Below are 27,373 nucleotides of genomic sequence, written 5' to 3'. Positions count from 1 at the left end.
CCTCACCTGTCCTCTCTTCTCTTCTCACTTCTTCCTCCTCTGACTGAGTCCTGCGCTCTCTCTTCGTTGTGCTGTGCTGCTGTGTTTGGGCGATCTGGTGGATGTTTTGTAGTTGTTTCCATATCTTTTATATGAGAGTGGCCCTACTGTTTCCAAGGATGCTCTACACTGCCTGTGAAACTGAGACTTGAACAGAGAAATAACATAAGGGCATCTAATTGACATAAAACATTTATTCACATAATGTTTTAAATGAACATAAACTTGTCATAAATTGGTATCCCTCCACAACTACATCACCCATTAGGTTTTAGAACCATTTTGGTGTAGCCTACCTCAGTGTAATTATGTTGATTTAGAACATTTTAGCAGTATTCTGATCATCACTGAAGTGTGTTAGTCTTATGGAAATCTCATGTAGGGGCACTCTCAATGTTGTTGTGTTTCTATGTTGTGGTGTTTATAATGCCTGAATATCTGACCATCTTCTGGCTGTTTTGTATGTCTTTAATTATTGTGCTAGTTATCAAGGATCATATTCTCGCTGTAATTTAGTTCAATATGATTTAACAGTAACTAACAATATGGAACACAATCACCATTGAGGTATCAAAGTGAATGTGGTGAAAACCTCTTTCCTCATGGAAAATAGAGGAAAATATATCAACCATACACATTATTATTATTATTATTATTATTATTATTACACATACGCCTGCAGTTTAGAATACTTCTGTTATACCTGTCCAAATTTAGATATTGGTGATTCAAAACAGAGCATTAGTTCTGGTTTGATGTTAACTTGAACAAATACGCTTTTATGAGATGGACTACTATACTACTACTGTACTACTACTATATAAACTCTATAGAAATAATTCATAGCTAAGCTTATACTTTCCAGCAATGCCCATTTATCTTTGTTTGTGTGTATGTATGTGTGCGCTTGTGTGTTTATATGTATGTGTGTACACAAACACATACATACGTGTGTGTGTGTGTGTGCACATATGTGTGTGAATGCATATGTCCGGTTCTTCCCCCCAGGACTCAAGACCATCGTCGGTGCTCTAGTTCAATCGGTGAAGAAATTGTCAGACGTTATGATCCTCACGGTCTTCTGTCTCAGTGTCTTCGCTTTGATTGGACTACAGCTCTTCATGGGCAACCTGCGGCAGAAATGTGTCATCTGGCCATTCAACTCCACTGAGAACTACCTGGCCAATGGTAGTAAGGGCTTCGACTGGAATGAATACATCATGAACGAGAGTGAGTCCGACACATGGCCAAAAGATGTGTGACACTGAGACAGAAGACCGTTTCGACTTATAACATTTGAGCTGAGTTTGAGTTAGGGGTGCCAGGTAGGCTGTGCCTACCAGATAATCTGATAAAATGTCTTCTTTTTAGTTAATGGGTTGATTTAATCTGTTTGTCAGTCATAGTCTAAAATAAACACTGTAATGGAAAACTTAAGGTTACTTTCGTAACCCTGGTTCTCTGATAATAGAGTGAGGTATCTCACAATGGGATATGTCTCCTAAGGCGGATCACTATGGATGCTCAGATCACACAATGTCTGTCGGACCCCCTTCTGGTCATTCTCAAGCATATCTTTCTTCCTCACGCTCTTGCAAACAGGGAAACGCGATGAGATGCCTCACTCTATTATCAGAGAACCGTGATTACGAAAGTAACCTTAAAGGGACACTTTGGGATTTTGTCAATGAAGCCCTTTATCTACTTCCCCAGTGTCAGATGAACAAGATGATACCATTTTTATGTCTCTGCGTGCAGTTTGAAGAAAGTTGCTAACTAGCATTAGGTCAATTGCTAACTAGTGTTAGTCTATGACTTCCAGTCATTGCGCTAACACTAGTTAGCATTGGCTTGCGAAACTACCTCTATCTTCCTTCATACTGGACTCAGAGACATAAAGATGGTATCCACAAGATCATCTGACGATGGGGAAGTAGATCAAGGGTTTCATTGCCAAAATCTCGAAGTATCCCTTTACGTTCTCTTTCAAATATTAGTTTTGGTATCTCACAATGGGATATAGCCCACTCCCGTATCACAGACATGCTCTCCGAGGCCAAAACAGTCCCAACAGTATCACCCCTCAGAGGCTCCGACACTGAGGAACGTATGCGCCAGGAAGGCGCAGTGACGTCCAGTCGGTAAAACCTCATAAAGGTATTCACTAATTCAATATTGTTTGAAACATTCATGTTGGACTGATTCACAACTGACCATACTACTCAATGCATCTTCAATGAGCGCTGATGAAGATTTAATCAAAAGTGCATTACAGTGGCTTGGAAAAACAATGCCATTCAAAAGGAGGCAAATAATTAGTAGGAAAACCTTTTGTCATCATTTTGATGTCGCCAGATTGACTTTAGATGCAGTATAACGTTAGCTAGTTAGCTAAGATTCTGGGGAGGCCACCGGATTTTATCTAGCTAACGTTAGCATTGCTAGCTATTTATGATTAACTTTGCTAGCTAATGACAACATTGCCATTTGTCTAAAGTAAATTTGACGACATGATAATGCCGGCAAAGTTGTTTCCTACTAAACATTTGACTACTTTAGTAATGTCATCGTATTTCCAGGCCCTATAGTGTAGTTTAGACTAAACAGTCATTAGCCTCCGGCCAGAATGACTGGGCTTATCACGACTTTAGGGCACCACTATTGTGCCGCCGGTAGAGGGCGGCTTGAGAACGTTCATAACAATGGCATGACACGACCGAGTGACGGAGGTGCAACCTATGAATAAGGGGTAGCACAATATACAGAATCACAAATCTCTTGTACAGAGATGCCTTTGAACAATGCCCATGATGTAGCCATGCCTCTGAAAGAATGGGCCCTTAGGCTAATATAACAGCCTCCGTTATCCAATGGAATAGCCGTTGATGAGAGAGGGGCCTACCCGTTTGGGGAGGTGCCCAGGTGACAAAGAGCTTGTTGCTGCTCCGTAAAGCTCTCATCATGTCCATGTACTGTAAGTGCGAAAATCGCGTAATGGACATAAACAATGGAGATGCTCTTCTTCTGTGGAGGAAAAATAAAAAAGCTCCAAAGTGAGGCAATTACACGCATTGCTGACTTTAGGCACAAAGGTGGGGTTAGGCTGTAAGGTAACCTTGGATAAGCCTGTGGCAAATTGCAGGCATGAGTGGTGGGCTGACAGTGCAAGCAGCTCACTCACTCACTTTGTGGACGTAAGGGCTATGGTAAAGCGGTTTTGAAAGAGAGATACTTCATCTCAATGCTTTCCAGTGGCTCGAATCACTGCTGTGAAGTAGCCTCAAGCACAATAGACAGGACCCAAGATGGGACTAAAGGATTGGGGACTGGGCGTAAGCGATGTGCACCCTTTATAAAACGACATATCACATGCCACTCTACCATACAGTGAGCGTGTGGAAAGGGCCCTGGCACTCTGTATGGTCTAAAAAATTACTCTTAGTGGCAGGCCTTGCATGAGCCAGCATGTCCAGATGAGGATGGAACATGTCTCTGTTCCCTTGGGTCAGTAGACCCCTGCTTAACGGGAGCTGCTAGGGCTGGTCGTAAAAGAGTGGCATTAACTCCGCTAACCAGCGCTTCCTTGGTGAGCCAGTTGGTAGACGCCAGTGCAGTCATGCCATCCGTCCTGAAAAGGATGTGACAATGCTGCAGAAAAGGCAGAGACTGTTTCCTAATTATATGAGGAACATCGTAAGGAGTCCGAGGTATTCGTATGAGCATGGCGGAACCCTGGAGGTCAATCCGGTACCGTTCGGTCCTCTTGGACTGCCCTCCACCCTATGGGTGGTGAATATCTCCCCATTACTCTCCCTACACGCACCAGCTTAGTGTCTGGGGCGAGAGGTGATGGGTCTACTCCAATGACGGAGAGCCCTTTATCTCAGATTAAGGGGACGATGGGACATAATCGTGGGCTATTTTGTCCCATACTGAGAAGTCCCTCATCCTTAGTGACCCAACTGGAATACTGAGAGAGTGGGGGCCATCAACCCTACACTGTAATGGAAAACTGTAATTTATACAGTAATCTGGGGTATTATCAACATTAAAAACTGTGAAATGTTTTACTACACCATACTGTAAATGATGGTGTATTGTGGGAAAATGTAGTGGGTGGGGGGAAAGAATTGCTGTATTTCAAATGGTGCTGTAATTCCACCCCACAGAATACAGTACCGCGTGCCTTGTAAGAGGCTATAATGTGTGGTTATAGTGCTCCATGTATAGGGGACAGATGTATAGGGGACAGATTGGAGTGGCAACAAGTCTTAAACCTTTACAGATTAAGCATTTTGCCATGTCCTTTTGGTCTGTTTTGCTCTGTAGTTGCTGCCAGTTTGGAAGCCTATGTTAAGGCCTCTAGAAGTGCAAGTGATATAAAACACCAAATATTCATTGACAGGGGAGAGAGGGGTAAGTTGAGCCAAAGTGTTAGTTGCGCCACACCTTGTTTCTAGGAAACCATACACAAAATGAATCATGTGACCAAATATTTAGGAAGAGGTCATAATTTGATGGAGTCTGTGGAGGAAGAAACCACATGGAAAAACTGGAAAGGAAGTTAGGTCCAAAAAACTGATTTGAACAAAGTCAAATTAATTTATTTTGTTGTAGGTTTCATGATGCTTGAATCTAAACCAAAATTGTTTTAAGATTGTTTTATACATCTATTGGGGTCTCTATAAGCTACAATATGAGGTCCTAAACCTAGCATGAAAGTGCATCATTGTAGCTGTGTGGGCTAATGTAGTCAAAATATTTGCCTTGGGGTAAGTTGAGCCAATGGCCACCATACCCCATACAAATTATGATGATATTTTGTCTGTTTTATGCATAATATGCATAGTATTTTTGCAATGTGTAATGCATATGAACTCAACATTTTTATTGTTACAGAGCAGACGTCATCATGCCCTGTGTATATAAACGTAAAATAAGCAGGGGTCTAGCCCCCCTTGAGGTTCTTGAGAGAGCAGCCAAGGAAGTGAGAGAAGGGATAAAGTCCATTTGAGCAGCAGCAAGGGATGAACAAATAGACTGAATGACACTGAAGAGGTACATTGACAAACAAGAAAACGAACATGTATCTGTGCGAATGAAAGGCTATGATAGAGTAGCAGAGGCACTCAAGGTCTTATCTGATGACATGGAGTCTGAGCTTGCTAAACATATCAAGAATTTTGCAGACCCGTTTCATGGCCTTAGTAGACTCAAATGCAGAGAACTTGTGTATGAATTGGCACATCGAAACAACATCCCTGTCCCAGACAACTGGTCAAGAAATGGAAGGGTAAGTGATATTGAACTGAATGTAGGCATACATTTAAGATAAACAATACAGTCGTGGTCAAAAGTTTTGAGAATGACACAAGTATTGGTCTTCACAAAGTTCGCTGCTTCAGTGTTATGAGATATTTTTGTCGGATGTTACTATGGTATACTGAAGTATAATTGCAAGCATTCCATAAGTGTCAAAGGCTTTTATTGACAATTACATTAAGTTTATGCAAAGAGTCAATATTTGCAGTGTTGACCCTTCTTTTTCAAGACCTCTGCAATCCGCCCTGGCAGGCTGTCAATTAACTTCTGGGCCACATCCTGACTGATGGCAGCCCATTCTTGCATAATCAATGCTTGGAGTTTGTCAGAATTTGTCTTGAGGATCGAACACAAGTTCTCAATGGGATTAAGGTCTGGGGAGTTTCCTGGCCATGGACCCAAAATGTCAATGTTTTGTTCCCCGAGCCACTTAGTTATCACTTTTGCCTTTTGGCAAGGTGCTCCATCATGCTGGAAAAGGCATTGGTCGTCACCAAACTGTTCTTGGATGGTTGGGAGAAGTTGCTCTCGGAGGATGTGTTGGTACCATTCTTTATTCATGGCTGTGTTCTTAGGCAAAATTGAGAGTGAGCCCACTCCCTTGGCTGAGAAGCAACCCCACACATGAATGGTCTCAAGATGTTTTACTGTTGGCATGACACAGGACTGATGGTAGCGCTCACCTTGTCTTCTCCGGACAAGGTGTTTTCCGGATGCCCCAAACAATCGGAAAGGGGATTCATCAGAGAAAATGACTTTACCCCAGTCCTCAGCAGTCCAATCCTTGTACCTTTTGCTGAATATTTTTCCTGGAGATAAGTGGCTTCTTTGCTGCCCTTCTTGACACCAGGCCATCCTCCAAAAGTCTTCGCCTCACTGTGCGTGCAGATGCACTCACACCTGCCTGCTGCCATTCCTGAGCAAGCTCTGCACTGGTGGTGCCCCGATCCCATAGCTGAATCAACTTTAGGAGACGGTCCTGGTGCTTGCTGGACTTTCTTGGGCGCCCTGACGCCTTCTTCATAACAATTTAACCTCTCTCCTTGAAGTTCTTGATGATCCGATAAGTGGTTGATTTAGGCGCAATCTTACTAGCAGCAATATCCTTGCCTGTGAAGCCCTTTTTGTGCAAAGCAATGATGACGGCATGTGTTTCCTTGCAGGTAACCATGGTTAACAGAGGAAGAACAATGATTTCAAGCACCACCCTCCTTTTAAAGCTTCCAGTCTGTTATTCTAACTCAATAAGCATGACAGGGTGATCTCCAGCCTTGTCCTCGTCAACACTCTCACCTGTGTTAACGAGAGAATCACTGACATGATGGCAGCTGGTCCTTTTGTGGCAGGGCTGAAATGCAGTGGAAATGTTTTTTGGGGATTAAGATCATTTCCATGGCAAAGAGGGACTTTGCAATTAATTGCAATTCATCTGAACACTCTTCATGACATTCTGGAGTATATGCAAATTGCCACCATCAAAACTGAGGCAGCAGACTTTGTGAAAATTAGTATTTGTGTCATTCTCAAAACTTTTGACCACGACTGTACACCAAAACCCATTCCATGAATGAAATGTTTGACCTGCCAGCACCATCACCCACTGTCACAGGACCCCATCACCCACTTACCCCAAGGCGGCTCAATTTACCCTGTCCTTTTGCGCAATTTACCCCATATCTGGGGTAAGTTGTGCCAAGAGACCACTTTTTTTGTACAAGCTATGTTTTCAAAACTATTATGTTTACATTAATTCTGATTATTTCCAGGGATACACAACATCCTGAAATATATGTAGATATCTTTGTTAGAAAGAAAATATATCTCCCTTGACGTAGTGAGACTGAATGTAAGAAATGGCTCAGGTTACCCCACTCTTCCCTATGCTGTAATATGTAAATGCATTACCTAGCAGCCAACCTGCTTTCACCAATCCCATGTAATTACAGTAAAATACTGTGAAATACAAACCCCTCCCCTCAATTAATTTCATTAATTCATTCACTCATTACGATTACGGTAGCGTTTACTTTTTTACAGTATAATACAGTCAATTCTACGGTATTGTACTGTGTGTCATTACATAGTGCTTTCTTACATACTGTATTTCGATTACAGTAGGTGTACTGCAATATGAAATACAGAAATGTACTTGCCACTGAGCTGCCTGTAAGTTATTGTCAAATTCACTCCTTCACCTTTACAGTGTAGTAAGCCCCCTGTGGAAGAGCAAGGCACTGGCGAAATGATGTCACTCAACTGTCTGAAAAGGACAAAGCATAACTCTGACCACACAGATATCCTATTCTGGAGCATTTGAACAGCTACAGTGCCTTCAGAAAGTATTCATACGCCTTGACTTTTCCACATTTTGTTGTGTTACAGCCTGAATTCAAATGGATTAAAAGTGAAAACATGTTTTTAGAAAGTTTTACACATTTATTGAAAATGAAATAACTATATATATCTAATTTACATAAGTATTCACACCCTTGAGTCAATACATGTTAGAAACTTTGGCAGCGATTACAGCTGTGAGTCTTTCTGGGTAAGTCTCTAAGAGCTTTGCACACCTGGATTGTACAATATTTGCCCATTATTATTTTCAAAATTCTTCAAGCTCTGTCAAATTGGTCGTTGATCATTGCTAGACAACCATTTTCAAGTCTTGCCATAGAATTTCAAGCAGATTTAAGTGAAAACTGTAACTCGGCTATGCAGGAACATTCACTGTCTTCTTGGCAAGCAACTGCAGTGTAGATGTGGCCTTGTGTTTTAGGCTATTGTCTTGCTGAAAGTTGAATTCCTATCCCAGTGTCTGGTCGAAAGCAGACTGAACAAGGTTTTCCTCTAGGATTTTGCCTGTGCTTAATTCCATTCCGTTTATTTTTTATCCTGAAAAATTCCCATGTCCTTAGTGATTACAAGCATACCCATAACATGATGCAGCCACCACTATGCTTTAAAATATGGAGAGTGGTACTCAGTAATGTGTTATATTGGATTTGCCCCAAACATAACACTTTGTACTCAGGAAAAAAGGGAATTGCTTTGCCACATTTTTCTTGTTGCAAACAGGATGCATGTTATTCTGTAAAGGATTCCTTCTTTTCACTCTGTCAATTAGGTTAGTATAAAATAAATAGGTCATTTAGTTTTTTTTTTTTACATGATTATAGGCTACTACTGTAAATTGATAAATATACACAAGAATCGAACTGTTATAAAGTAAAAACAGCCACAGCCTTTCCAAATTCCCCTGACAGTCAAAGGAAGGCTAAAACAAATGTAATTTTCACTATGCTATGATAAGGGAGTGAACATTATTTATATTAAGGGTTTGATGGCCCTCCTTTCAGCAAAATATATTTTACCTAAACCGTCACTTAATGCTTGAAAAAAAGAAGTGACCCTCCCCTGTACCCAAAATAATAATTTAAACATCAAGTGGATAGCAGAGAACATCCTTACTTTTTACCCTCACTTCTTGGACAGACCAGAGCCTTAAATATGCTGTTTTTGAAATTGTTCTACTTCCAGTAAAGCCCAAATCAAATAAAAGCCCCAAATGAGTTCGCCCCATTAGTTTGCACTATATAGATCAATGTTTTTTTTGTGATTATATTATTATATCAGCCCCTTTTCAATGCAACAAACCAAAACAAATCTAGCTTTGCAAGATTGAGTCTATGATTTTGTTGCAGGCAGAGCCAGAGCCCAATGTAGTAGAATTCGATTGGTGGGGTAGCCCACGAGCAGTCTTTCAATCACCCGAGAGTAAATGTGCTTTTCAAATCAGTTCAGATCAGAGCACAGAGCCGCATGTGTGCACATTTGTTGATATTCTTTGCTAGTTAGCGAGTTATAACCCAGTTATAGATAAGTATATGTCAGCAATGGGGAATTACTACTTCCTACAAGAGCACAAAATGTGTAGGCTACATTTCAAGCTGTCTTTGAAAAGCCAGTCAGGTAAAAAGCTTATGTCTTAATTAAACGGGCAGTGTTGCATTTTGAGACAGGCTTGAAAATGCAAATAAGCCAATATGCAGAGGTTTAGCCTGTATGGTAATAATAATTAATTATATTTGTAAAGTGGTTTCTTGCATCATACAACACAGTACAATGCAATTTACAGTCACCTATTTGGCCCATGGTGTTACAGACCAACTAAAAAATCATTAATTAATGTCAAGCCCTTCATAATGTAAAAACGTTTTTTAAAAGGCTCATGCAATGTAGGCCTGCATTGAACACCACATATATGCTACCGTAGGATAGATCATAGAAATCAAAAGCTATTTCCATGTGAAAATGTTATGGAATTGCTGGTAGGTCTACATTATGCTCAAATAGCCACAATAGCATATTGGCTACTGTCTAAAACTGTAAGGGAACAGCCTCAGTGTTCACTGTAAACACGCACCGGAAATCACACAAAATTCTCACAATATTCATTTTTCCGCTCACAAGACCAAAAATCTGCTCAGTGCCCAAACATTTAAGGGAACATTGGTCATAGCGCGTAAAATTAGAAAGAAAATGTAGCAGTTTATAAAGAACTTAGCGAGCCTCGTTCTTTCTAGCTTGCTTTCTAGCCTTATATTTAAATTGATAAAATAGTTTCCCTCATCAATCTACACACAATAGCCCATAATGACGAAGCAAAAACTGTTTTTTAGAACTTTTTGTAAATTTATTAAAAACAAAAAACGGAAATATCACATTTACATAAGTATTCAGACCCTTTACTCAGTACTTTGTTGAAGCACCTTTGGCAGCAATTACAGCCTTGAGTCTTCTTGGGTATGACGCTACAAGCTTAGCACACCTATATTTGGGGAGTTTCTCCCATTCTTCTCTGCAGATCCTCTCAAGCTCTGTCAGGAAGGATAGAGAGCGTTTTTCAGGTCTCTCCAGGGATGTTCGATCGGGTTCAAGTCCGGGCTCTGGCTGGGCCACTCAAGGACATTCAGAGACTTGTCCCAAAGCCACTCCTGCGTTGCCTTGGCTGTGTGCTTACGGTCATTGTCCTGTTGGAAGGTGAACCTTCACCCCAGTCTGAGGTCCTGAGTGCTCTGGAGAAGGTTTTCATCAAGGATCTCTCTGTACTTTGCTCCATTCATCTTTCCCTCGATCCTGACTAGTCTCCCAGTCCCTGCCACTGAAAAACATCCCCACAGCATGATGCTGCCACCACCATGCTTCACCGTAGGGATGGTGCCAGGTTTGGCATTCAGGCCAAGCGGGCTGTCATGTGCCTTTTACTGAGGAGTGGCTTCCGTCTGGCCACTCTACCATAAAGGCCTGGTTGGTGGAGTGCTGCAGAGATGGTTGTCCTTCTGGAAGGTTCTCCCATCTCCACAGAGGAACTCTGGAGCTCTGTCAGAGTGACCATCGGGTTCTTGGTCACCTCCCTGACGAAGGCTCTTCTCCCCCGATTGCTCAGTTTGGCCAGGCGGCCAGCTGTAGGGAGGTTCCAAACTTCTTCCATTTAAGAATGATGGAGGCCACTGCGTTCTTGGGGACCTTCAAAGCTGCAGAAATGTTTTGGTACCCTTTCACAGATCTGTGCCTCGACACAATCCTGTCTCGGAGCTGCGAGACCTCATGGCTTGGTTTTTGCTTTGACATGCACTGTCAACTGTGGAACCTTATATAGACAGGTGTTTGCCTTTCTAAATCATGTCCAATCAATTGAATTTACCACAGGTGGACTCCAATCACGTTGTAGAAACAGCTCAAGGATGATCAATGGAAACAGGATGCACCTGAGCTAAATTTTGAGTCTCATAGCAAAGGGTCTGAATATGTATGTAAAAATGTATTTCTGTTATTTTTTATTTTTTTTTACCCCCCTTTTCGTGATATCCAATTGCAATCCAATTACGATCTTGTCTCATCACTGCAACTCGCAAAGGTCGAGTCACGCGTCCTCCGAAACATGACCCGTCAAGCCGCGCTGCTTCTTAACACCTACTCGCTTAACCCGGAAGCCTGCCACACCAATGTGTCAGAGGAAACACTGTTCAACTGACGACCGAAGTCAGCTTGCAGGCACCCGGCCCACCACAAGTAGTCGCTAGAGTGCGATGAGCCAACTAAAGCCCCCCGGCCAAACCCGGACGACGCTGGGCCAATTGCACACCGCCCTATGGGACTCCCGGTCACTGCCGGTTGTTACACAGCCTGGGCTGTAGTGACACCGCAACATTGCGATGCAGTGCCTTAGACGCTGCGCCACTCGGGAGGCTATGCTTTTTATTTGTAATACATTTGCAAAAATTTCAAAAAAACAGTTTTCGCTTTGTCATTATGGGGTATTGTGTGTAGATTGATGATGATTAAAAAAAAATGTAATCCATTTTAGAATAAGGCTATAAAAAGATCAAAGTGGAAAAAGTCAAAGGTCTGAATACTTTCCGAATGCACTGTATAGCAGCCTATAGCCTAATTTCGTCTGTCAAACAGGTAGGCTACCTCTTATTTCTTAAATAGGAAGAAATAGGCTCTAACACAAAGCCCTCTTGTTGTTAGTAAAGTCAAATTAAAATGAAGACATTGAAATGAATTATGCCTACTTGAATTTGCCTACTTTCAGCACCATGAGCTTTCTATTTCCGATTGATTGTGTCGCAACTATTGCTTCAAGTTTCAGCACCACAATGTAAGTTACTCGAATCTGGCTTATTGTGAGGTCATTAACTCTGATAAATACATCATGGGCAAGAAGCATATTGTTTTTATTCAAATCAATTACAGTGGGGGAAAAAAGTATTTAGTCAGCCACCAATTGTGCAAGTTCTCCCACTTAAAAAGATGAGAGAGGCCTGTAATTTTCATCATAGGTGCACGTCAACTATGACAGACAAAATGAGAAGAAAAAAAATCCAGAAAATCACATTGTAGGATTTTTAATGAATTTATTTGCAAATTATGGTGGAAAATAAGTATTTGGTCAATAACAAAAGTTTCTCAATACTTTGTTATATACCCTTTGTTGGCAATGACACAGGTCAAACGTTTTCTGTAAGTCTTCACAAGGTTTTCACACACTGTTGCTGGTATTTTGGCCCATTCCTCCATGCAGATCTCCTCTAGAGCAGTGATGTTTTGGGGCTGTCGCTGGGCAACACGGACTTACAACTCCCTCCAAAGATTTTCTATGGGGTTGAGATCTGGAGACTGGCTAGGCCACTCCAGGACCTTGAAATGCTTCTTACGAAGCCACTCCTTCGTTGCCCGGGCGGTGTGTTTGGGATCATTGTCATGCTGAAAGACCCAGCCACGTTTCATCTTCAATGCCCTTGCTGATGGAAGGAGGTTTTCACTCAAAATCTCACGATACATGGCCCCATTCATTCTTTCCTTTACACGGATCAGTCGTCCTGGTCCCTTTGCAGAAAAACAGCCCCAAAGCATGATGTGTCCACCCCCATGCTTCACAGTAGATATGGTGTTCTTTGGATGCAACTCAGCATTCTTTGTCCTCCAAACACGACGAGTTGAGTTTTTACCAAAAAGTTCTATTTTGGTTTCATCTGACCATATGACATTCTCCCAATCATCTTCTGGATCATCCAAATGCACTCTAGCAAACTTCAGATGGGCCTGGACATGTACTGGCTTAAGCAGGGGGACACGTCTGGCACTGCAGGATTTGAGTCCCTGGTGGCGTAGTGTGTTACTGATGGTAGGCTTTGTTACTTTGGTCCCAGCTCTCTGCAGGTCATTCACTAGGTCCCCCCGTGTGGTTCTGGGATTTTTGCTCACCGTTCTTGTGATCATTTTGACCCCACGGGGTGAGATCTTGCGTGGAGCCCCAGATCGAGGGAGATTATCAGTGGTCTTGTATGTCTTCCTTTTCCTAATAATTGCTCCCACAGTTGATTTCTTCAAACCAAGCTGCTTACCTATTGCAGATTCAGTCTTCCCAGCCTGGTGTAGGTCTACAATTTTGTTTCTGGTGTCCTTTGACAGCTCTTTGGTCTTGGCCATAGTGGAGTTTGGAGTGTGACTGTTTGAGGTTGTGGACAGGTGTCTTTTATACTGATAACAAGTTCAAACAGGTGCCATTAATACAGGTAACGAGTGGAGGACAGAGGAGCCTCTTAAAGAAGAAGTTACAGGTCTGTGAGAGCCAGAAATCTTGCTTGTTTGTAGGTGACCAAATACTTATTTTCCACCATAATTTGCAAATAAAATCATAAAAAATCCTACAATGTGATTTTCTGGAGAAAAAAAATCTCAATTTGTCTGTCATAGTTGACGTGTACCTATGATGAAAATTACAGGCCTCTCTCATCTTTTTAAGTGGGAGAACTAGCACAATTGGTGGCTGACTAAATACTTTTTTCCCCACTGTATAGTAGTAGCAAGCTATTAAAGTTGACCTCCAGTCCTCCTTCTCATCTTCGCACTCTCCTTCTCAAACTGAACAGAACATAGGCTATAGGCTAGTCTGCGCGGAAGATATAACATTTGTGGGACTAAGCCTAATCAAAAATTATTTTCTGAATAATTATTTGACTCTCCTCCTGAACTGCCACTCTAGACTTACACAGAACAGGGTTGGTTAGGCAGCACAAAAAAAGGTTTTGATCAGCAAGAGCAGAGCAGGCCTGGGCTCAGGGTTAGAATATCCATTGCAGTGTGTAATGCAGCCTAGTTTTATTTACACCATCCCAGCAGCTATCTTATCTGTGCTTCTCCGAGCATGCACTTCGTAGCCTATAGGCTATGGATCATTTGATAAAGACCTCACTAAATAGCCTATAAGCACACTTGATATTGCGCGCCCAGCAGAGAATCAAAGATGAGGGTCGGCATCGGACACACATCGATATATAGACTAATAAGCAACTAATATTAAAACACTGAGAAATATTGAAATTTCATAATTTACAAATTGCATGACCCACCCCTGGACTAGATTTAAAAAAAATACTAAACCCTCCCCTTGACTGAAATTGAAAAAGCATGACCCTCCCCCATTTTCCTCCAGGTACCCATTCTGTAAATTTCGATCCATCCCTAATGTCATAATATTTTACAAGTCAGCCAACAGTGTTTCATAGGCCTACATTTAAACTAGGCTACATCAGCGAAATAGTGTGGCGACTTTCAGAGAATTAAATTGCAGCAAATACAACAATAATTTATTTTTAAATAGCATTTATGGTTGGAACGGCAATACACGAGATAACCGAGAGGAGCAAGGGGTTGCAATTTTCTCGGAAAGGAACATTTTTAGATTTTCTGGAAAATATTCAACCCTAATGTCTTGAGTCAATAAGTATTCAATCCATTTGTTATGGAAATATTCAGGAGTAAAGTTGTGCTTAACAAGTCACATAATAAGTTGCATGGACTCTGTATTCAATAATAGTGTTTAACATGATTTTTGAATGACTACCTCATCTCTGTACCCCCCACACACAATTATCTGTAAGGTCCCTCAGTCGAGCAGTGAATTCAACCACAAAGGCAAGGGAGGTTTCCAATGTCTCGCAAAGAAGCGCATCTATTGGTTAATGGGTAAAAAAAAAGCAGGCATTGAATATCCCTTTGAGCATGGTGACGTTATTAATTACACTTTGGATGGTGTATGAATACACACAGTCACTACAAAGAAACAGGCGTCCTTCCTAACTTAGTTGCTGGAGAGGAAGGAAACCGCTCAGGAATTTCACAATGAGGCCAATGGTGACTTTAAAACAGTTACAAAGTTTAATAGCTTTGATAGGAGAAAACTGAGGATGGATCAACAACATTGTATTTACTCCACAATACTAACCTAAATGAAAGAGTGAAAAGAAGGAAGCCTGTACAGAATAAATAATATTCCAAAACATGCATCCTGTTTGCAATAAGGCACTAAAGTAAAACTGCAAAGAATGTGGCAAAGAAATAAAACATTGGTCCTGAATACAAAGTGTTATGTTTGGGACAAATTCAACACAACACATCACTGAGTATCACTCTTCATATTTTCAATCATGGTGGTGGCTGCATCATGTTATGGGTATGCTTGTCATTGGCAAGGGATAGAGCTAACACAGGCAAAATCCTAGAGGAAAACCTGGTTCAGTCTGCTTTCCAACAGACACTGGGAGACAAATTCACCTTTCAGCAGAACAATAACCTAAAACATATGGCCAAATATACACTGGAGTTGCTTACCAAGACAACATTGAATGTTCCTGAGTGGCCTAATTACAGTTATGGCTTAAATCGGTTTGAAAATCAAAATCTAATCTAATCAAATGTTATTTGTCACATTCGCCGAATACAACAGTTGTAGACCTTACTGTGAAATGACTACTTACAAGCCCTTAACCAACAATGCAGTTTTAAGAAAATAGAGTTAAGAAAACAAAGTAAAAAATATATACATACTTATGTAAATGAGATATTCCTGTATTTCATTTTCAATAAATTTGCAAACATTTCTAAAAACATGTTTTCATTTTGTCATTATAGGGTATTTTGTGTAAATTGGTGACAAAAAAACATATATTTAATCAATTTTAATTCAGGCTGTAACACAACAAAATGTGGAATAAGTCAAGGGGTATGAATACTTTATGAAGGCACTGTATGTACATGACTAGACAGAAAGACATTTGTTTGTACATGTCTGGGTTAGATGAAAGACCATTCAGTATACAGTATATCATGAATGATGGTGAGTCCACTGCACATCGTAAATAAACACAGTCCCACATTCCACATAACCATACAGTGAGGGAAAAAAGTATTTGATCCCCTGCTGATTTTGTACATTTGCCCACTGACAAAGAAATGATCAGTCTATAATTTTAATGGTAGGTTTATTTGAACAGTGAGAGACAGAATAACAACAAAAAAATTCAGAAAAACACATGTCAAAAATGTTATAAATTGATTTGCATTTTAATGAGGGAAATAAGTAATGACCCCCTCTGCAAAACATGACTTAGTACTTGGTGGCAAAACCCTTGTTGGCAATCACAGAGGTCAGACGTTTCTTGTAGTTGGCCACCAGGTTTGCACACATCTCAGGAGGGATTTTGTCCCACTCCTCTTTGCAGATTTTCTCCAAGTCATTAAGGTTTCGACGCTGACGTTTGGCAACTCGAACCTTCAGCTCCCTCCACAGATTTTCTATGGGATTAAGATCTGGAGACTGGCTAGGCCACTCCAGGACCTTAATGTGCTTCTTCTTGAGCCACTCCTTTGTTGCCTTGGCTGTGTGTTTTGGGTCATTGTCATGCTGGAATACCCATCCACAACCCATTTTCAATGCCCTGGCTGAGGGAAGGAGGTTCTCACCCAAGATTTGACGGTACATGGCCCCGTCCAATGTTCCCTTTGATGCGGTGAAGTTGTCCTGTCCCCTTAGCAGAAAAACACCCCCAAAGCATAATGTTTCCACCTCCATGTTTGACGGAGGGGATGGTGTTCTTGGGGTCATAGGCAGCATTCCTCCTCCTCCAAACACGGCAAGTTGAGTTGATTTTGGTCTCATCTGACCACAACACTTTCACCCAGTTCTCATCTGAATCATTCAGATGTTCATTGGCAAACTTCAGACGGCCCTGTATATGTGCTTCTTGAGCAGGGGGACCCTGCGGGCGCTGCAGGATTTCAGTCCTTCACAGCGTAGTGTGTTACCAATTGTTTTCTTGGTGACTATGGTCCCAGATGCCTTGAGATCATTGACAAGATCCTCCCGTGTAGTTCTGGGCTGATTCCTCACCGTTCTCATGATCATTGCAACTCCACGAGGTGAAATCTTGCATGGAGCCCCAGGCCGAGGGAGATTGACAGTTCTTTTGTGTTTCTTCCATTTGCGAATAATCGCACCAACTGTTGTCATCTTCTCACCAAGCTGCTTGGCGATGGTCTTGTAGCCCATTCCAGCCTTGTGTAGGTCTACAATCTTGTCCCTGACATCCTTGGAGAGCTCTTTGGTCTTGGCCATGGTGGAGAGTTTGGAATCTGATTGATTGTTTGCTTCTGTGGACAGGTGTCTTTTATACAGGTAACACGCTGAGAATAGGAGCACTCCCTTTAAGAGTGTGCTCCTAATCTCAGCTCGTTACCTGTATAAAAGACACCTGGGAGCCAGAAATCTTTCTGATTGAGAGGGGGTCAAATACTTATTTCCCTCATTAAAATGCAAATCAATTTATAACATTTTTGACATGCGCTTTTCTGGATTTTTGTTGTTGTTATTCTGTCTCTCACTGTTCAAATAAACCTACCATTAAAATTATAGACTGATAATTTCTTTGTCAGTGGGCAAATGTACAAAATCAGCAGGGGATCAAATACTTTTTTCCCTCACTGTAAGAGCCTGAATCAGTCTAAATATCTGAGTCAGACGAAGATAAAGACATATTGACATGTCCTTAACTTTTTCAGCCAACTTCTACTTCATCCCTGGGCAGCTGGATGCTCTACTGTGTGGAAACAGCTCAGACTCAGGGTGAGTCTCATGCTCTATTACTGCAAAATAAAACTTCCAGTAGGTTGGAATAGCCACCATACAAGGGAACAACTGAGAGTATAATCCTAACATAACTTTAACGCAAATCATGCATCGATGTCAATGGGAGATTTACTTGAAAATCATGACTCCCCTTCTCCTTCCCCTCCCTGTATACCTCCCTCCCTTCCTCCCAGGCGGTGCCCTGAGGGCTACATGTGTATGAAGGCCGGGAGAAACCCAAACTATGGATACACCAGCTTCGACAGCTTCGGCTGGGCCTTCCTCACTCTCTTCCGCCTCATGACCCAAGACTTCTGGGAGAACCTCTACATGCTGGTAAGGCCAAGCTCGTCATAGACAGGGAAAATGAATACTGGAATAACTCCTGCTTGTGATGGCGGAAGCAGTGTAATTCAATGTGGGCGGCTTATATGAGCAGCCAGAGAGCATTGAAACCAAACCGATAGATTGAGACAGCTCTATCTTGTTACTTTGCGCTGGGAACTGACTGTCAGTTCTGCAGTACTGTCGTTTAACCTTTTACTGCAGTGGGCTAAATCATGGTCACACAGAGTGTTACTTGGTAGTCTTAAACAAATCTACTTTGAAACAAAAGTATACACCTCACACACATGGTTATGGGCTTTAAAAAAAATAAGACATCTGTACCATATCAGATATAGAGTTGAAATGTATTCAATTTTGAGTTCGCATCCCAATATTACACTTTACATACATCACAGAAGACAAAAAAAAAGTTTAATATAGAAACACCTGATTTTAGTAAAAAAACTAAAACAACACAACAACAACATAATATTCCACCCATGAGGCCACTAGGTCATTTGACTGCAGAAAAGCACTACTGGCTAATTGGGTCATTAAGGCTGGTATTTCTGCCCTGTCTACAACATGGAAAGAAACCACATCATCATACTCGACAGTGAATCAGCAAATAGCCTCTCAGCATTTTCTCTCTCGTGGTTTCTTTGCCGTCAAATTGTGGGTCACTGACTGCTTCATGTCAAGGACTGGTCTGTCTGTTGATGAGAGGCTGTATGGATTCTACAGTATCTCAGAGTTTTTGGTCGTAATCTATGTCCCAGCTGCAGATGAGAGAGATTCTGTTTTAACTTTGACTGGAAGAGATTGAGAGAACTCAAGATGTTGTTGAGTATTGTCTAACGTAAGTGTGTGTTAAAATAAAGAGGGCTCTATTTTTGGCTGGCATTAAGTAAGAGCAATTGTTAAATGCACACTTGTTGGCAATTTCAACATGTTAAAGCCGGCGCTGTGCTATTTACCAACCCTTGCGCCAAGATTGGTCATTTACCTGTCTTATATGAGCTCGCTTGCGCTGAGGTGGCAATATCTGAGGTTTGTCCTTAAAAACGTGCACCAAAGTGCCAATTTCAGGCAGAGCTGGTGGGGATATTTAAGACCAATTAAAAGCTGGTCTTAGCAATAATTTGTTTGGTTATGGCATGGATTTTGACACCGTAAGCGCAGCCGTAAACCTTGCATAGCCTCCCCTCCTCTCAATGAAGGCTGTTTTTTTTGTCCTGCCCAAAGCATTCTCCAAGTAGTAAAGACTATCGATAAAGGGTTTCACTTGTGAGACCGCCTTCTTAATCACCAAAGCTTTATTAAAATATTAAGTTTGGGAGCATTAAAACAGTGAGCGAACATCCCCTTTTTTACCGGTATCTATTTAATGTACATTATTGTAGCCAGCTCCTGTTATTATTTTGGATGTGCGTAAAACCGCCTCAATGTAGGCTACATGATAATATGGAATAAGAGATGAGATGATGCCGGTGAGGTGACCCTTGTATTTAGAATAATTGAAGTTATTTTCCTGTAACAATTACTTGTTTTCTGTTTCATTTTATTTAAAAAACAAGCCCTCAATAGGCTATTCTTACCACAATATTACGAAAGCTGGTTCAACAGCAATGCGTCGAGTATCTTTCTTATCCTGTCCATATATTAGCCAAGTAGCCTATCCATAAAAGGTTTTGGTCTACTCGTGAGGCTTTTGCCATCATGCTTTTGCGTTATTCACAATTCACATAGGCCTACCTGCAGTGCATACTAATTTTGGCTTGTTTCCATCCCCATTTCCAAAAAGCGCCTCTTGTCCGCTTACCAAAGGCGCGCTCCTCCAAACATATTTAAATTATTCAGTCCTATAATGCCATATCAATGGTATGCCTAGGCTATATCTTGCTTATTGAGAACGGTCATTACACACATACAATACAATTCACGGGAGCCTAGTATTTTTTATTTCAGGAGAAGTACGATGCGTAAAGTCATGTATAGTCCTATACTCATTCAAGCCAATTACAACAATGTTAACTGTCAACACTCCAAACATATTGAACAAACACTCAATGTTTTTTTTTTTTACTGTTGTTATTACTCTGCTGTAGCCTATGCTATTTCATAAACTGTAGTATCAATCCACAATGGACTAGGAGGATAATATTCCGTGCCCCCAGCCGAATTGGAGTTGTTGACAATGCAAAGCCTGTTAATAACTTACAGAACTTGAGACAACGGCTTGCAGTATTAAGCCATGAAACGTGTTGAATGGCCAGTGAGTGACCAAGCCCTCGTCACACCTAACATTGATTTATTCATCAAAACCCAGCCCTTCCGGCCACCACCAACTATTGTGCTCATAATTCCCGCTGTGAAAATAGCAAAAATATTTCTGACACAGCCATGGACCTATAGCGCTACCGCCAGCGCTAAGTTTTACCATTGTGTTAAAGTTTGTTAAAATAGAGCCCAGAGTCTGTGACTGGTACAATGTGTCAACTTGAAAACACGTGAAACACAGCGATACACACACACACACACACACACAGAAACACACGCACACGCATGCATGCACGCACACACACCCACATGCACACAAATCTGTCAGACCTGCCTATTCCCCTCTACACTCATCATTAAAGTGATGCTACAAAGGTTTTTGCAGACTTTTAAGCCAGTAATTTTGAATGTAGTGCTCAAGGGCCGAAAAAGGGTCCCCGAAAATAGTATTTGCCCCCTTTCTGATTTTCTCTGTATTTGCATATTTTTGACACTGGATCTTATCAAATGTTCAAACAAAACCTAATATTAGATAAAGGGAACCTGAGTGAACAAATAACACAACATTTGTACACTTGTTTAATTTATTTAATGACTGCAACCAAACGCTTTCTTGTAGTTGTTGATCAGTCTCTCACATCGCTGTGGAGGAATTTTGGCCCACTCTTCCATGCAGAACTACTTTAACTCAGCAACATTTGTGGGTTTTCGAGCATGAACTGCTATTTACTAGCTAGCACTCTGTTACACATCAGGCGGGAGGCGGGGGCGACACCGGTAGTTAGCTAGCTAGGTGTCCTTCGCCCTGGAAAACTCTGACAATACTTTTATTTCCCTTTTGACCCACATTTTAATCACATAGACAATCAGGGGCAATCCAAAATATCAGAAGTGTCACACAAGCAGGAAGATGACGTGCTCGAGGGGGGGACGTTCATGCAGGAACCAATGGGGAACTCGAGGGACGGCGTTCCTGCAGATGTGGGCTGCAATCACACAATTGCATGCCTGCAGTGTTGTGGATTATCAATTGTGACAACTTGTGTGCTATCAACCCAAAGGAGAAGACATGGAATTATTGATTTTGATGGTTGGCATTACAGAAAGGTTGCCCCTCATAAGTGGATGATTGTATAGCCTACATTTCACGAGTACAAAAAAAGTTGTCTTTTGGCCAGGTTATGGGTGGACTTTCGTAATCTTTCCTGCAAATGTACTCCAAAATTCAGCCATAAATACATCAGCGTACTCCATTTAGGAAATGTTTCAAATAGGGTTGACAATTATCTTCTAACTTTAGATTTGTGTTCCTCCATCTAGTATGATATGTTACCAGTGGCGATTTTAGCATGTAAATAATTGTGGGATGCTTGCCAGCAAAGCCACTACACAACACAACACAACACACCACTAAACAATACATTAATTGCACTATAACGGTGACAAATGGTGGCCACAAACGGTTAGGGTCTACATAAAGCTGTCTCAACAGCAGAGGCCCAACAGTAGTCCCAACACCTTACAACTACTACACCTGGTTATCAGTGGAGCCTTGTCTGGCAGCGAAACAGTTCATTCAGCCTCATTTACTGCCTTTTTAAAAAACATAGCTGATATGGCTGATTTGCTTAAACAAATGTGGTTTCTACTGACAATTGAGATGTACAAACTATGGCATAAGGGGACAACAAGCGGATTAGAGGCAATTTTGATTAAGACATTAATGAGCGAGCTAGGATGGACGTAGTCAATATAACTATTTGTTCAGCACTTTTGAAATGTACAGCGACAGAATTCAGAACATGGGCCATTCTTACAGTGTTATCCCTGTACACCAAGTCAGAACCGTAGGATAAATAAAGGGGGTATATAAGCAGACAATGAAAGCTCTTACAATATTCAATGATTCAATTTCTCTAAAACAGGTTATAGGCTACATGTGCACCCCCAAGTCAGAACAGTAGATGAAGGATTTGCCAGTAGATTGTCGACTTGATTCATGATGATGACTGCTAGCTACGATTTTGAAAGAATGATGTTGACATGATCAATCCAATCAAAGCTACTGTAGATATAACGTGATTTGATGTCATTTTCTCTGTGGCCAATGACCTTGAGCCTTCTTGGATGGGCACTTCTAATGTAACTCTATGGCAGCACCCAAGGGGCTTACATTTTTTAGCTCTACCCTTAGACTTGGCAGTGACGTAGTCTCCCCATGAGTGACAGAACACTGAGCCAATCATGGCGCAACTAGAGAACATTACCAACCCCTACACTCCGTATTTTCCGCTGGCTGCCTCACCACCACAGAAAGCACTGAGCTAGGCTGAAACTCCTGCATTTTGGAGCTGCCTTACTCAAGAAAGCAAAAAAGAGACCATGTTTGTATGCGGCTTTATTAACTCAATGATTATTTTAAAAAATTGTACATTCTTTGCAAACTGATATGTGACACGTGTTAATGCCAAAATAACATTCAAAACAGGCAAGCCCCCCCCCCAACCCCCCCCCCCCCCCCCACCAATTATTTGTATTTATTATTATTTTTTTGCCAAACATGTGTGGTTCAAAACAGGTGGGTCTCTGCCCCACCTGCCCTGAATGACGGGTCACCACTGTATGTTACGTTTCGTATGATATAAATGAATTTGTGAATGTCTATCATCCATTTTGTATGATATGTTACTTCCTCCAATTCGCATGATATGTTAACGAATTCCAATACGTACAGTATGTTACTAATTTGTTAGTGCACGTTCACTATGAAAGGTACAATTGTGCAACTAACATGTACTATACATTTTATGCATTGAATGTAAAGATTGCGTGGCTTACTCCGACAGGAGAAGATTACAGTTGGTGTATTATGCATGTATGAGCCATACATTGACACGTCAAGTCCAAAACGGAAGGTTGAAAAAATACCAGCAAAGTTTTCAAGATCCCGCTCATCTCTTTAACTGAAATAATTTGAGTTGGTGTGTGGCAGTGTGATAAGGGTAGACCTACTATGCAGACTTACTACATCCATAATAGATTCATACATTCTGGTGAATTACCCAGGCGTCGTGGTGTGTGTAGGGGAGGGGAGGGGATGGGGGTGTCCTCACACATGCACACTCACACCCCTGCTATATCAGGCTGTAAGGGATGAAGTGGGTTTAGTTTGGTGTAGTGGTAATATACTAGTGCAAGGAAGTTATTTTCCCCTATATGCTTGAGTTAGAAGTTGTTTGATGTTTTATTTGTAATTCATGTCTTTGTAAACCTTGTAATTTTCTTTTAAATTGAGAGAAATCTCAAAATGGGGGATTGTGGTAAAGAAATTACAAGATTATGTTTAATACTGTTTATGCAATAGAATAGGGTTCTTAGAACTCTCTCACCTGTGTCTGTGTGAACTGAGAGGAGCCTCTGAAGCTGGAGCTGACAATTGATTTATGAATGGTTTGGTGATAAAACCTACAGCATGCATTCCATAGAATGAGTTGGTGTTTGTGTAATGTAAGGTACCAGGGCAAGATGGCTCGGGTATGAATAATGATGAGAGGAACCTTGTCTTCTCGGCCAAACTCTGGGTTCCATACAATAAGAACAGTCTTCATAGCAAATACTATCTGGCTGGGGGATACTAATTTATCATATATCAAGTCTCACCTTTTGACTCATTCCAAACATCTGCTGTTTGTCATGTAGACTGAGAGGGTGTAACTTTGCTATAAAATATATTTGTATTGTCTGTATGTCAGAGCTCTCGGCCCAACACCCAAGAGTGTTGGGTAGACCAGCTCACTTGCTACCCTATTAATCTGATTGGTGATTGACCTTGTCCTCATTATTGATTAGAATTTCCACGACAATTCCCAGAGAAACCCGTTGGTATGGATGTCAAAGCACAGCTAACAGAGCTAACAGTGCCACAGATAGTACAGACACCATGAATTGACAGAGAAACACAGGGAAGTACCTCAGCTCTGGAAGAGCATGGGAGAATAGAACTCCAATAGAGAAAAGCAAAATACTGCTGCTTCAAACAATTAATGAATCAAGATGATCATGTTTATTCGTTATGACCATTGTTACAGTATATGTTGCTTCTCTTTGTTTTCTTTCTACCTTTCTTTCCTCCCCCCTCTCCCTCCCTCCCAGACACTGCGAGCGGCAGGGAAAACCTACATGATCTTCTTTGTGTTGGTGATTTTCGTTGGATCCTTCTACCTGGTTAATCTGATTCTTGCTGTGGTGGCCATGGCCTATGAGGAGCAGAACCAGGCGACGATAGAGGAGGCAGAGCAGAAAGAGGCAGAGTTCAAAGCCATGTTGGAGCAGATCAAGAACCAGCAGGAGGATGCACAGGTTAGTCCCTCCCTGGTGTTAGACTGGGTGTGGAGGCGTCTGTTTGTCTATCTGTCTCTCTGTCTGTCTGATTACTGGGTCTATCTGTCTGTACACATCTCACTCCCTTCACTTACATTTTTTAACATTTTAGTCATTTAGCAGACGCTCTTATCCAGAGCGACTTACAGTTAGTGAGTGCATACATTTTTCACACTTCTCCCCTGTCTTACCTGTTCTGTCTTGCCACCCTTCAGGATGCCCAGGTTAGTCCCAGACTGGGTGTGGGTGTTGTCTGTCTGTCTGTCAGTCTGCCTGCCTGTCTTCTGAGATTCTTCTGAGATTCATAATTTTGCTTAATCCACAAAATTGTAGCTAAGGTTACTAACGCCAGATAGTGCTAGTCAGCTGTACTTGCACCAAAATCAGGTAAATCTTATCCTAAAAGCGTGTTCTCCATCTGATAATGTATTAGTGAGCCAACCTGTTTTTAGGACTTTAATATCCATGACTTATCAAAACTCGTTTTCTCATGCCTTTGTCTTGTCCTGCAGTAGACATAGGATATAGCCTAGTGAGTAGCTCATGCTCCATGCTAAAACATTATTTTGCAAATATTCTAATCAGCAAAAAGTGATTCGAACCAGAATAAACAAAATCAGCCCTAGTCTGTCTGTCTGTCTGTCTGTCTGTCTGTCTGTCTGTCTGTCTGTCTGTCTGTCTGTCTGTCTGTCTGTCTGTCTGTCTGTCTGTCTGTCTGTCTGTCTGTCTGTCTGTCTGTCTGTCTGTCTGTCTGTCTCCCTTCATTCCCTTCACTTTTCCCCTCTCATACCTGTCCCCCACCTCCCCACCCCTCAGGCTGCTGCCATGGCGACCTCGGCGGGCATGGTGTCAGTGGGCGACGCGGTGGAGGGGGGTGATGCAACGGAGGGCGGTGGTCACCTATCACGTAGCTCCTCTGAGGCGTCCAAGCTCAGCTCCAAGAGCGCCAAGGATCGACGCAACCGCAAGAAGAAGTCACGTCAGAAAGAGGAGGAGAAGAAAGAGAAGGGAGAGAAAGGCGAGAAGGTCGACCATGAGAAGCAGGTTAAGTCCGAGTCGGACGATGGCAGCAGGAGGAGCATCTTCCATTTCCCAGGCAACCGGCTGGGACGCAAGACGTCCATCATGAACCAGGTAAAAACTAGCACGAGACAATAAAGATAAACTATTTTCTTCATTTAATTCATTTTCAGAGACTTTCATGAATAAATAGACATACAGTGCCTATCATAGGTATTCACCACCCTTGGATTTCTTCACATTTGACTGTGGGATTAAAATTGTATTAATTGTCATTTTTTGTCAATTATCTACACAAAATACACTATAATGTCAAAGTGGAAGAACATTTCTATATATTTTTATTTATGTAAAATAAAACACTATGTAAAATATTCACCCCCCTAAGTCAATGTTAGAAGCAATTTCTTATTATTTTCAAAATTCTTCAAACTCTGTCAAATTAGTTGTTGAGTGGCGTAGTTACAGCCATTTTCAAGTCTTGCCATAGATTTTCAAGCAGATTTAAGTCAAAACTGTAACTACGCCATTCAGGAACATTCACTGTCATCTTGGTATGCAACTCCATTGTAGATTTGGTCTTGTGTTTTAGGTTATTTTCCTGTTGAAAGGTGAATGTGTCTCTCAGTGTCTAGTGGAAAGCAGACTAACCAAGTTTTCCCTCTAGGAGTTTGCCTGTGGTTAGCTCCATTCTCTTTATTTCTATCCAGAAAAACTCCCCAGTCCTTGCGGATGACAAGCATGCCCATAACATGATGCAGCCACCACCATGCTTGAAAATAGTTGTGTTGTGTTTGATTTACCCCAAACATAACACTTTGTATTCAGGAGAAAAGGTTAATTCCTTTTTTGCAGTATTACTTTAGTGCCTTGTTGCAAACAGGATGCCTGTTTTGGAATATTTTAATTCTATACAGGCTTCCTTGTTTTCACTCTGTCATTTAGTTTAGTATTGTGGAGTAACTACAATGTTGTTGATCTATCCTCAGTTTTCTGCCATCACAGCCATTAAACTCTGTAGAGTCGATGTCCGCTCCAATCTAATTAGCATAATACAAACATCCCCATAAAAATCTGTCAGAGATATGTCTCAATCCACCGCATCTGCCGATGTTGCACTTCCGCATCTGCGGTGAAAGGTGGCAGAGCTAGAGCGGTGTTTGTCAGACCATGAGATATCCCGAAAATCCCGAGCAACTTCTGTATGTAGCGTCCGAACAGTGGAAAGGTGAAACTCTCACGAACACGTACATGTCGGTTGTTTTGCTCTAGGACACCCACAGGCCTCACAGAACTCGTCTGAAGGGGCCCCAGTACCAGTTGAAAAAATGAATGGAAGTACACTACATGACCAAAAGTATGTGTACACCTGCTTGTCGAACATCTTATTCCAAAATCCTGTGCATTAATATGGAGTTGGTCCCCCCTTTGCTGCCATAACAGCCTCCACTCTTCTGGGAAGACTTTCCACTAGATGTTAGAACATTGCTGCTGGGACTTGCTTCCATTCAGCCACAAGAGCATTAGTGAGGT

At 41.6% G+C, this 27,373-nt stretch overlaps 1 protein-coding gene across 1 annotated transcript in view; it reads left to right on the top strand.

Moving 5' to 3' along the window:
- The window catches only part of LOC121575201 (sodium channel protein type 8 subunit alpha-like), a 139,364-nt gene that overhangs the window by 35,374 nt on the left and 76,617 nt on the right, over positions 1 to 27,373 (top strand). Inside the window, exons 7-11 of the mRNA XM_041888153.2 lie at positions 1,048 to 1,269; positions 17,767 to 17,830; positions 18,028 to 18,169; positions 24,593 to 24,799; positions 25,637 to 25,954. Of these exons, the coding sequence (XP_041744087.1) occupies positions 1,048 to 1,269; positions 17,767 to 17,830; positions 18,028 to 18,169; positions 24,593 to 24,799; positions 25,637 to 25,954 (953 nt within the window). The remainder of the gene's footprint in view (positions 1 to 1,047; positions 1,270 to 17,766; positions 17,831 to 18,027; positions 18,170 to 24,592; positions 24,800 to 25,636; positions 25,955 to 27,373) is intronic.

The sequence above is a fragment of the Coregonus clupeaformis genome, chromosome 10 (assembly GCF_020615455.1).
Source record: "Coregonus clupeaformis isolate EN_2021a chromosome 10, ASM2061545v1, whole genome shotgun sequence".
NCBI classification, from domain to species: Eukaryota; Metazoa; Chordata; class Actinopteri; order Salmoniformes; family Salmonidae; genus Coregonus; species Coregonus clupeaformis.
Note: the sequence above shows the minus strand (reverse complement) of the source record. Positions and strands in the feature narration are given on the sequence as shown.